We start from the raw sequence: 12,647 nt of genomic DNA, 5'->3' as shown, positions 1-12,647 counted from the left end.
ATGGGCTCTCTCTCTGGTTCTCTTCCACATTTGTAACTAGCACTTTTAATGAAGAAGAGACCAGTGACCACATGGCCTGTAGATTTCAATGGGACAGCTCCCTCTACTGGGCATTTTATAGCTCAACCTCTGAAGAGACTGATTAAAATAGATTTATTTTGTGACTAAAATTGAGAAAAGGAACACGAGACACACAGGAGGTGGACGGTGTCATCAAAAGGACCCACTAACATCCGTGAGTGGCCAGGAACAAGCGTGCTATAAAATGCTTATTTGATAAAGTGTGTCCAATGGTTGAATTGGATGATAAGAAACTGCATGTTAAAATTTCTAGCTTCTGAGGGCCAGATCATACTGAAGCAGCTCTGACCTTCCTTGGAAATATGCTCATATGTGGATAAATGCCATGTTCAATGTGTATCTAGACTGTAAGTTCCTTGAGGCAGGGACCTGCCTTATTTCCCCTTCTTTTTAACTCTGTAAAACACCATGTTCACTGATGGCACTATTGAAGTATTGGGGGGGGGGGAATGCCTTTGATTTATCCATTCAAACTTTCCATGTATTTATTTTGTTTATTTAGCTATCCCACCTTTCATCCAAGGACATCATGGTCCCCCAACCCTCCATTTTATCCTTACAACAATTCTGTAGATTGAGGTAGGTTAGCTTGACAGGGCATGTGCAGCCAGCTCGTCCTAAGAAAATCTGCTAAGAAAAGTTCCTATTCTAGTGTCGTCCGATTCTTCCTCTCAACATTCAGCCTAAAATACGTTTGAGCACCATTTGCGCTACACTAGAGGAGAGAAAAAAGAAGAAAAATGGTTCCTTGGGTAGAAAGCACATACCTTCTTCATGGACTTCTTCCGGAAGTGTCATAGTGGAAGCAAGCAGTGATGGGAAAGAGAGAATAAAGGGTGGGGGAGAATATACATGTTAGTACTTTTGAGCCTAGTGGGGTGCACAAGGAATGGGTGAAGGAAAATAGAAAAGTAAATAGTGGGGTTTAAAAAAAAGTATAGGGCACCAAGGCACCTGGAGAAGCTGTGGGGATGTGAAAACAACAACAGTTGGTTAATGCAGCTGTGAGTGAGGAGCATTCAAGGAAAAAGAGACTAGTCTGTAAGTGATAGTTAGTTAATAGTATTTGTTGGTCTTGTTTCTTCTCTTTCAACATCCCATTCACACACATATGTATATTCTGCGTACATATCAGAGCTAATAGAGAATTGGGAGGTCATGTCACATACCTGGCTCATGAACTTCATCAGGTGAGAAGTGTCATGGAACAAGATGTAACAAACAGCAAGAGAACGAAAACAAGAGGAACATGTTAATACAAGGCCTTTGAACTCAGAGGAACATGTTAATATAAGGCCTTTGAACTCGTTGGTGAGAGTCCAGGTTGGGAGGGGGGAGAAAAGAGGGTAGCAGGGTATATCAGTAGTCAGAGGGAAAGAAAATTAATAACGCTTAGGCTGCGTTTCTATGCACACCTGGGAGTAAGTCCCATTGAACTCTATGGAATTTACTTCTGAGCAGATATGTATAGAGTTATGCTGTTAAAGGACCAGGTAAAGGCAGCCAGATAGGGAGTCAGTGAAGGTGAATGGGGAATACCAGGTCATGGGGTTAATGGCATATAGTTTGTGAATAATCGTTCAACATAACATAAACCAAAAGGAATTCACCATCATGTTTTACAAAGGTTTATCTTGGCTGTAAACATGCACATGATGATACTCAGGGTTTAAAACAAAGTTATCCTGAAGAAATGCAAGTACCATTTAATTTATCCACAGTTCAGCAAAGGACCATCTCCAAGGAACCAAGAAGTTCAGAAATGAGCACATCTCTTTCTGTTTCTTTTTCCCTGGATAGATGGTCAAGTTAACCCCTTTTAGTAATTTGCTCTTTTCAGACTATGAATTAAAAAGGGGGGAGTTGTTCACAAGAACTGCCATGAGTCCCTAGTAAATTGACTTATTCAAACTACAAGAATAAAAACAGTTTGTAAATTCTTTGTCCATCAGTGACTTAAATTCCATGCCCAAAGATGGAAACCTAGCTCCTGCTGCAAAAAAGACCTGCTCTTGAATCCATCTATGCCTGGGCAGAATAAGGCTATAAAACCACAAAAATAAAAATGCTTTTGCAACCATATCCCTTTACAATGAGTATTCACTCATGAATGCCGTAACTTTTCTACACAATATAACAGAAGTCATTATGATTTAATACATGGAAGCCATTTATGAGGTCATCCTTAATCTCAAGCCCTCTTCACATGTCAAGATGAATGGAAATTAAGGAGAGTCCAGGATTTTTCCCGCTGACCTCACTTCCACACACACTCATCATAACTTATATGTTATGATGAATGCAACTAGGGACAGAGAGAAAGTTACCAGGTGTGATCCTGCTCCCCACTCTACACATGTTCAGCGTAATGTGTAAAAAGGGCTCAGATCCACCTGGATTCTGTACAGTTCCCCATTAGCTGCTGAATTAGGAAAATGCTATGCCAGTCTTCCTCAACCTGTTGCCCTCCAGATGTGTTAGATTACAACTCCCATCATCCCCAGCCGGCATGCAGCCCCTTGCCTTTTCTCCCAGACAGCTCTCTTTTGCAGATGTTTCATGTCCCCCATATACTTACATGTAAAGGAAGTTAAACCGCATTGTTTTCAAATCACGAATGTTATGAGAGAATAATTAAAACCAAGCAAAAGTTAAGAATTATCCATTGTTATCTCCTGTTCCCTTGCTCCACCTTTGAATTCCTGTATGCTACCCTTCAAGACAATCAGAGGAATTCAGAAGTCATGTCACATACCTGGTTCATGAACTTCAATAGGTGGGGGGGAGTGTCAATAGGGAAAAAGGAAGACAGGACAAGTAAGAAATACAGGATGGTTACAACCTTGAACTCTTGCAAATCAAGGCTGAAGTACATAATTTATAAATAGGTTAAAATGGAAAGCAAATCAATCGTGTTTAAAATAGAGGAGGAGGCAAACATGAATGAGAAATACAGAACATGAACATGCATATGTGAAAAGGGGGAGAGGTAGAGATGTGTAAATGAATGTGGTGTATCTTGTATACTATTAGATTAAGTATCTTTGATTCGCAAAAGTGAATAGAGACACTCTGAATCTATTCATGCTTTTCTTAAATGCATAGTTTTTATACATGGAATTCAGTAATGGTTTATCATGACTAACTTAAGTCTAATTCATTTCAGTGGGTCTACTCTAAATCAGACTAACGTAGGTTACTACCCAATGGGTTTGGGATTGTACTATCTTGAATTACAGCCTTCTTCAATATATCAGGATTGAGGAACTGACAGAGGCCAATTCGTTTCAACAATAATACTTCTGCAGCATTCTCCACATCCCCTTCTTCGTGTTTTCTAAATAAAGATCCACAATTGAGTGAAGAGGGGTATATATTTAAAATGACCATGTAGCTTGCAAAAGATAAGCTCAAAACAAAATCATGTAGATTTTGCAATTGGAGGAGGCATTTCCCTGGGAAAATCTAAACTTTAGACACCAATGGGAGTCTTTTTTCAAGCATAAACTGCAGTTTACACCTACACCTACACCTCCCTGCTCCCCCACCACCACCATGCTAAATTTAATCTCGGAAAAAGCCTTCCAAGGCTAATTACAGTGGGGAGAGGTGTGTGTGTGTGTGTATTATGTGTGAGAATAGGCATGTCTGTATAAATGTGTTATGTGTAAGAATAGGTCTGTATTATGTCTGGATGTCCATCAATGTGGATGCGTGCATGGATGTGGATGAGAGAGTATGTGTGGCTCCACCCACTTTAGTATTGACCCCACCCACTTTTTGTAGGTGGCACATCTGGCATGCAGCCCCCGGATGCCCCAAAAAAGATCCTCCATCCCTGGTCTAAAGCTTTATGCAGCTAGGAATCTTGTTCTTAACAAAATTCCATTTGTTTTATAGCCAAAGGATCATTGAAGTCATTGGATAAACAATGGTTCATATATGTCTGAGTGTCTGGCCTGCTATATGTCAAGGTTTTATTTTCCCCATGCATCACCATTTGTTAATCAGAGGGGAGGGGGAGAGATTATATCAGTGAAAACAAATGTAAATGTTAAGGTAATGTGTTGCTCTCCTGTTCTCTTCCATCACCTTTAAATACCTCCACACATCAATATGAGATGGAAAGAGAAGAATGCAGAAGTCAAGTCACATACCTGGTTCATGAACTTCACCAGGTGGGAAGTATCATGGATGGAACAAAATTGAGGCAATAGAAGACAAGAATATTAGAAAAAGAACGATGTGATTACAACAGCCTTAAAGTAATTCAAGTCAACATTGAGAGAGAAGTCAGCTTATTATAGGAAAGCAAATTAATGCAGTTAAATAAGAACAGGACAAATACTATGTAGGAAGGAGAGGAAAGCAGAGCATGCAAATGCAGTGTAGGAAACTTTAATAGTTCAGGCCATGCAAATGATTTGTAAGCCAAGAGGTGTGGATAGCTTTGTTTACAAAGCTGTTACATTCCTTCTAGTGCACATCTGCATATTTCAGGAACTGTGTGAACTCATGGAGTGCATCCAGCCCCATAATCTAAATATTCAGCCCATGCTGCCACCCCGCAATGTACACACACATACAAGTCCTCACAAATGGCATGGAAGACTGCGGTGGCACCAATACGACTGGTGTTTTCTGTACAACTGGGTTGCCACTGTTGGCACACTTGTGCTCCCAAAAGGAGAGCTACATGCCTCTTCCCATGACAATTCCTATGCATTTGGTTGCATGCTGCAACCCTCAGCCAGAAGCAGGAACAGATGCCATGTGCATTTTCCTCCCTTGCGCATCAGTCAATTGATTCACACCATATATATTATTTTATCACAGATAGTAGATGAGGTACGCATTGGTTTCCAAACCAAGAGATATGTGTCACCTTTAAGATGCCAGAAGTCTCTCTGTCATTTTGCTGCAACAAACTAACATGGTAATCAACCTAGACATTGGTTTTATTAACTGAAAGTAATTCTAGAAGCCATTATTAGTTCCCATTTTTTGCTTCATCCAAGCCCCCACTCACTATTTACCACTAGTTGCACGTAGAGACCATAGATCATGGCCGTACAAAGTTTTAGATTGCATATGAACGTTTTATTTCTGTCGTCCCAGCAGGGCAGAGTGAGAACATATGAAGATGTTAGTGCTCAAAAACTGGCTGGAGCACGGCATGGCGCAGCCCAGTGCCAATGCTACTGCTAACAGACATGAAGATGCCAGGAACAGATGTTCACATATCTTGTCATGCCTATCTGGTGTATGGATCCTCCAGCACGGAGATGCAGCACAGACCCCATGGTGGTGATGGGTAGGAGGGCACATCGGCATGAAGCTAATGCACAGCTAACTCAGGAAGAAGCAGGAATGCAGAGACAACTTTACTCTCAGTTCTGCTAAATCCTGAATTTAATCATGGTTGCAGACACTGGGGGGGGGGGAATCTACACTACTGCTTTTAAAGCGCTTTAAAGCACTTTGAAAACGTTTTGAAACCTGTATATGCAGTGTGTCCTGGGCCCCAACAGTTGTCAAAACTGTTATAAAGCACTTTAAAGCAGTAGTGTAGATCCCCCCCCCCCCGGGCTTCAAGAGAATATTAAAGCAAAACACTTTTTGTTTTTAAGAGACAGTCTATAGCTTTGAAGCTGAACTAAAGGCATATCTATGAAGGCAAGCATATAATGTGTTACACAAGTATAGAGTAAGTTTCAGAAACAAACTAAAATGCAGGGCAAACTTGACAGTAGGTTGAATAGCACACAGTAAAACAGGTGTGGATTTCACCACATATCTTTGTCTGATGTGTGATAAAGTCTTCTGTCATACTTCTCAGAGTCATGCAGATGACCAAGCTACCCAGGTAAGATCAAGGCAACTTAGTCATCTGAATGGGTTTATATTAGAGATGTGCATTGGTCACAAGATTCAGTTTTAATGCCGAATTGGCACTCCAGAAAACACCCTGCTTTGGCTTGGAGTGATTCAGAGGCTGCCTACTGCAACTGGGATCCAGATCTGAATCTCAATTGAGAAATCCAGATCTTCATGCCTCTCACTGACTATCACTGGAAATCAACAAATGGCTACTTTCCTGTTTGTCAGAACTAGATGAAATTTTCAGGCATATAGCAGTCATAAACAAGGGGATTATACCTGATTGGTTTTTTGTGAACCACCCAGGGAGCTTCGGCCATTGGGCGGTATAAAAATGCAATAAATAAATAAATAAAGTAGACAAATCCTGTGCACATTTATGTTTTGATATTTCTCAAGGTAACAATATCAACATATATTTTATATATTTCTTGGAACAATTGGATGTGATTTACAGGGATAGTTGCCTCTTCTGATGGGATCAAGCCTGCAACGTTTCAGATGAATAGATGCAGAGAACTTTGTGAAAGAGCAGACTTTACAGTTTGGGTTTGTTTGTCTGTTGTTGTTTTTCAAAAAAAGGATGTGCTTATTCTGCTATGTTTACTGTGGGCAATTGTTATGGAAATGGAAGTGGCTCTAATTAGTAAAACTGGACAATTTCAGAAGGATTGGTGCAGCAGTTTTTGTGGAAGGGAACCCTTCACATTTTGAGTCTTTAGGGGCAATTGGCATATGGCATAGAGGTGTCCCCAGGCAAGAAATCTGCCCAGTTTCAGAAGGATGGGTGCAGGGGCTAGGAAGTTATGATGAATGAGAAACAATTTAAGGCTTTTGTTTGTTTGTTTTCTGCTCGATTGACATCAAAGCCACAGAAAGTGAAACAGGACGGGTGGGGTGGGGTGGGGTGAGGTGGATGTGCAGCATACAGTGGCAGAGACAGAAGGTCTTGAACACCCATCATTTTCCAAGTAAGCTCCACCCTCCCAAGTTCCACAGACTACACAAAAAAAGTCTTGAGCACTAATCAGTCCTGTCATATTACTTCAAGCTCCCTTCCTCAAAGCACTAAGATTAGAGAGCCATGGTAAAACCATATGAAAGTCACTGTGATTAGAAACTAGAACTGTCAGTTACAAAACTACACACCTTCCTCTCCGTCCCCCTACCCCACCTGGGTGTTGTCCTTATATGGAGAACTTGGGGGGGAAGGTATCAATTTTTGAGGACACACTGTCTGAGTCTCTGTGTCCCTCCAAGCAATCAGATTCAGACTGCTTCGGAGGAGCCCAACTTTGATTCGGACACCTCCTGAATCTGTCCCAATTTGCCCTATTTTGTTCTGGATTTAAGAGGCAGCCAAATCTGATACACACCCCTAGTTCATATTCATGAGCTCAAAGTTTGGGCTGCATTTTTCTGAAACCTCATGCAGGACTTCCATCAAGCAGCTAACCTAAATCTCATATCTGTAAGAGCTGATTCCAACAATGTTTTTCACCTATGAACACATATGGAAGCTGTCATGCCAGAAAGAAAAGCTGATGTGGATTTTTAATTCCAATGTAATGATTTCCCACTTGCATTCCTTTGAATGGATTTCTCAGTGATGGTGGGAAACCTGTTATATTGGAGTTAGCAGTAATATAAAAGCCTGGAAAGGTGTTCTTGTTCAATGGTAGGGCTGTGGAATGAAAGCCTGAGCCACACACAAACATCCAATTAATTCTGACTGTCAGGTCTCTTGTGCCATAAGTAATTCAGTTAAAGTCACTAGAAAATCAGCCATTGAATACAAATGGCCATTTAAGATATATCTGTAGCTTTATGACTTTTCAAAGGAGTTCACTGCTTCTCCAATGATCAGTATCCTTTTGCATTCAATTAGTAATGAGTACAGTAGTCACACCTTCCCTTCCACAGCCCTAACGGATGCAATGCTCCACTACTGCTTCCATTAAAATGCTTTGAATTGGGAGGCCTCAACACATACCTTCCTCTTGAGCTTCTTCTTGTGGGTAGCATTGTAAAAAGAGAAGGACACAGCAAAAGGGGGGAAAGAAAACAATTTAAATCAAGAAGCATGAAATTAGACCCCCTCAAACTGTGTGAGGAGCAGAGCATTATAGGGAGAGAGCTGTGGATCATGGAATTACAGTAGAACAGATAAAATTAGTCACAGACACATTGAACTGAAAACAACAACAACACACAACCAAGCAGTGATTTGAAATTTCACTAGGATGAGAAGAAGATGGCCAGGTTTCAAAAAAGCATGCGTACTCATTGTCTGAACTGAATCAAAATTTCCTAAATCCCATGTTTTGTTAGAATTAGGCTACTTAGACCAACATGCCACATCTCAAATACTGAAATGTAAAGATAAAATGGTCAAACAATGATTATGTCATTTCCCCAAAGAGGAGTGCTATTGCAGAAGAAAACTTGTTCTTTAAGTACCAAAGATTGGTGGTGGGGGGAACACCCTATGACCAACATTATTATTTAACATTAACATTAATTAGAATAACAATATTTTATACCCAAACCACTGGCTTTAAACACACAACATTCATTTTGTTGTACATGGGATTCAGAAATGAGTTGTCATCAGATCTGTGACATCAATTCAGTTTCATCAATGGAAATTTTGTTCTTTCCACATTAATGCAAATGGACCAAGCCTCTGGAGCTAATATTTTCTTTTCTTTTGTTCCTTTTCTTCTGCTATCTCAGGATTCTTTTAAGCAAACAAAACACTCTTCTGAAAAGGAAGAGAAAGAGAAATCCAAAAGCAACCTCACATACCTTCCTCTTGTGCTTCTTCTGATGAGAGACATCATGGGAACAAAAGGCAAAGACAAACAAGATAATAATATTAAAATAGTTGTTAGGAACTTATAAACTCTTTTGTGAGCTAAGGATGGGAAAATAAGTGGTTAGAGAAAAAGAATGGATAGAACATAACAGGAACCGAACACTTAGGTATCAGGCAAAGATATAAATCCAGAAACCAGAAAGACATAAAAGGAGACACACTCTGGGAAAAGGCACATGCAGATTAAAGAGGAGAAGAGAAAGTCCTAACCTAGTAATTTTATATTGATATCAAGGTTTTCCATCCAACAGAAAGGAAGGAAGTTAGAGAAGGAAAGAAAAAGGGGAAAAGGAAATTCTCTTAGTGGGAGAAGTTGCCTGTATTAGGTTAACACCCTTGAGCATCTCTTTGGAAGTTTGACAAGTGGCTGAAGATGGAGTTTGAAAAGTGTCTTCACTCACAACAGCTCTAGCAATTATAAGGTGGTGTATTTTTCTTGACTGCTCTTCAATGATGATACTGTCTTAAAATCTGTAGACAGATTAGGGAAATACACTTGGCCAGAGCAACATAATACAGAGAAAGAAATAATATGTTTAGCATTTAGCAGTAGCACTTTGATTTTATGGATTTTCTATACTGGGATTAGCTGGACATAGTTCTCCAGCAATTGTATTCTTTAGACCCAACAGTAGCCATGAGAGTACTGCATTTTAAACACCATGGCATTCCCACTATAGCACCAGCATTCTCCTCTAGTACTACTAATAGGTTGGATCCAATACTAGATATCTGCTATCTAGTATTGGATCGAAAACCACTAGCAGAATAGATTCCCTCCTTCTGCAGCCCCCTGGGGGACCTACCAGAGCAGATTTAGAGTGTATATGGGGTGCTGCAGGAAGGAGAATAGCAAAGGGAACCCCCATTGCACTAGAGGAAGTTGTGTTGCATGCAGAAGTATGCTTGCATGACTGTTGGATCCAACTCTATAGTATTCACAACTAGACTGAAAGAACCATGTGTTTCTCACATAGTTTAGAGGCTGAATTCTTTTACAAGCTAAAGTAACTTGTTTCTGTGGCCTACAGTACATGGGAGGATAATCTAGCCTACAACAATTGATACCCAAATGTAACTGGGAAAGCCCTTATTTCCAAGTGGGAGTGGATGAAGGTGATCATCCACTGTGAAGAAAGAAACCCATAATAATAGTCACCATATCCATGGCACTCACATTATATATCACTGAACAACAAAAAACATCAACAGTCCTCTGAATGGATTCCTTTCTCTCCCTTTATAATCTGAGGACAACATTGTATCACTAAATACCAGCAGATGGTAAGTAACCAGTAACTACTGCTGGCTTCAAAATATATGAGAATTTTCCCACTTGGCATACAGCAAAACAAAGAAATTAACTTCATTTTATTGTATGAGGAAGACACATTAACACCTCCACGTCAGAGTAACAGTAGCAATAAACAATATAATGTTTGCTCTCACTCAATACACTGATCCTATAAGCTTCCCTGAATCACAGGCAAAATTCTATCAACAATAAACACAGCATTGATGAACCTGTGTGAGAGACAATCTTTTAAACTCCATCTTTTAAGCACTCCTGTATTGCTATACAGTAGCTTGTCAAATCATTTGTCAACTAAAAATGATATACATTTCCCAAACTTATATTAGCAACAAGTATGTTTAACTTATTGTGCAGATCATAACTTGTGTTGGAATGGAATATTATAAATGGATTTTCTGCCACCATAAATTCAAATCTAATTATGCAACTAGGAGGGCTATAAAGTGCATTCAGCTGGATGCATAATGAAACAATCAGATAAATGCTTGGTCATATAGCTAGTTATTCACCAAGCATTTCAGATCATCTTTAGCAGACAATATCAAAGAGATGGGTAAATGACAGGCAGTGAAAGAGCTGAAGATCAAGTGATAATCAGAGAAAGAGAAGGTACATTCCAAGTGAGTTTAGGTTACCTTCTTCTTCGTATTCCTCTGCATTGAGATAAAAAAAGAAAACAAGAAAAGCAGCAGGATCAACAAAATTGCTTAGCAATTGCAACACAAGGACCACAAGGACTAACGTGAATGATAAGAACTCACTGATGATACAAACATCCCTTCATGATCAAGAGCAAAGAACCCAAAAGATTTTCATGGTCTTCTGAGAAATCTTAATTCAAGATTCATTCAAGTCTGGAGACAATCACGTGCAAATAGCGTGAACTTGCTGCTGTTCCCACACGAATGACAGATTGTAACGGAGTTTTCATAAGTTACTTAAGATGTTCTAATGCAAGTCTAACATATCGTGATTTAAGAATTAGCCAGAAATAACTGGAGTTACACTTCTGTAAAATAAGGTCACCTTGGGTCGAAGAACTCTCCAAAGAAGGATCTCTGTCCACTCAGGCTAGACTTACATTACTGCTTTATAGAGGCATTGAAGTGCACTGATAACTGTTGGGGCACAACCCACATTCATAGTGATTTGACATAAGGTGTAGATCTGGCCTAAGTGATTTCTGTAGGATATAATGTTGTTCCTTGTTGTAGAATTAGACCTAAGTGGTCATGGGCAATTCACTGCCTACTCTAGTTTACTCTGATGATCTCTTGAATGGGAGTATGGTGTTTGTAAAAACACCAAACAAGTTAATACTGAAGAGTGTGATCTTTCACTCTGAACATGAATTATATTGGGCTGTGATCTGGTGTTTAAAAAAACAGCCAAAATATTGGTAAACAAATTTAGGTGTTTAATGAAATGATGATGATGCATTTCCCCCATAAAATGCTTTTGCTTCATTAATAGACACTGTAACCAGAGACTGTGAAAATCAATGGAAGATTTTCTGTGGAGCTGTCCTAACTAGAACTGGGGTGGGGGTGGGGGGCAAGGGGACTTGATAAAAGAAAGAAAAAAGTCTCCATTGGTATCAGTGGAGCTCCCCCATCCCAACTGGAGTTGGGTGCACTTACACTAAAGAAACACTATGAGATTAACGTAATCTGTATTTTGACTTTAACGTACCAGTGTGCTGGAGTCATGCCTAGTCAGGGAGAAGGCTTCCAACTTAGTTTTATTTTATATGTGCAGGGTGGGCTTGTTTTAGGGTGGAGGAGCATTCAAACATAAATCTTCGACTTGCATTTTGAAGCGGTACAGTCACAGACTGGATCTTCATCTGAAATCCTAAGTATACCAAGCAGGAAATGATCCCCTGGGTTGAAATCCTTGGGATTTTGTTCTACATAAACATGCTCTGGATGAGATTTTTTGGAGATTTTTTGCTATGACAAAGCTTGAGACCAGAGGTAGATGAGCACAGGTTGCAATCTTCCAGAACATGATCTGCCAGGAATTTTAAGAACGCAAGATCTTGCCACAGTGCATAGCTTTGTGCTAGGTGGTCTTCAATTCCATTCCAGCTTTACAGTTCTGTGGTTCAACTTCCTCTTAAATGGCATCAGCTTGAGGAAAAGACTTGTGAAAAATGTATGCCATCTATCTCCAATCCAAAGAGAAGAGATACTACATTCACAGAAGCAGACACCCAGTGCGGATCATTTACTCTCACATTTGGCTACAATGCAACAAAGTCTGTGCCAATAGCATCTGCTGGGATTATGAACAAATACAGAGTGATGAACATACAGTGCACAAATCCACATATTTTGGGGGCAGTTGATATATTTAGATCATACATCATGAATAAATACATTGCTGCTGTTTTTATCTGGTTGAGCTTTTATATTGTATTTTATATTATGGTTTTATACTGTTGTTTTATACTTTGAATGTTTTTAATTTTTGTGAACCGCCCAGAGAGCT

General features: G+C 39.7%; 2 protein-coding genes across 22 annotated transcripts in view; one reads left to right on the top strand and one right to left on the bottom strand.

The window, feature by feature from the left end:
* The window catches only part of IGF2 (insulin like growth factor 2), a 960,921-nt gene that overhangs the window by 486,541 nt on the left and 461,733 nt on the right, over nucleotides 1-12,647 (top strand). The window lies entirely within an intron of this gene.
* TNNT3 (troponin T3, fast skeletal type) overlaps nucleotides 1-12,647 on the bottom strand; it is a 49,675-nt gene that overhangs the window by 20,893 nt on the left and 16,135 nt on the right. For 2 of the 21 annotated variants that reach the window (XM_063117138.1, XM_063117139.1), the window contains exons 4-8: nucleotides 10,790-10,807; nucleotides 8,770-8,787; nucleotides 7,955-7,972; nucleotides 1,252-1,262; nucleotides 849-867 (exon numbers count right to left, since the gene is read on the bottom strand). The exons of 1 other annotated variant lie outside the window; for it this stretch is intronic. In XM_063117138.1, coding sequence (XP_062973208.1) covers nucleotides 849-867; nucleotides 1,252-1,262; nucleotides 7,955-7,972; nucleotides 8,770-8,787; nucleotides 10,790-10,807 — 84 coding nt within the window. Of the gene's footprint in view, nucleotides 1-848; nucleotides 868-1,250; nucleotides 1,263-2,836; nucleotides 2,849-7,948; nucleotides 7,973-8,769; nucleotides 8,788-10,789; nucleotides 10,808-12,647 lie in introns of all 21 variants that reach the window. 18 more of the 21 variants (XM_063117141.1, XM_063117143.1, XM_063117142.1 and 15 more) reach the window with 18 other exon arrangements.

The sequence above is a fragment of the Elgaria multicarinata genome, chromosome 2 (assembly GCF_023053635.1).
Source record: "Elgaria multicarinata webbii isolate HBS135686 ecotype San Diego chromosome 2, rElgMul1.1.pri, whole genome shotgun sequence".
NCBI lineage: Eukaryota > Metazoa > Chordata > Lepidosauria > Squamata > Anguidae > Elgaria > Elgaria multicarinata.
This window is presented reverse-complemented; position numbering and strand designations above follow the sequence as displayed.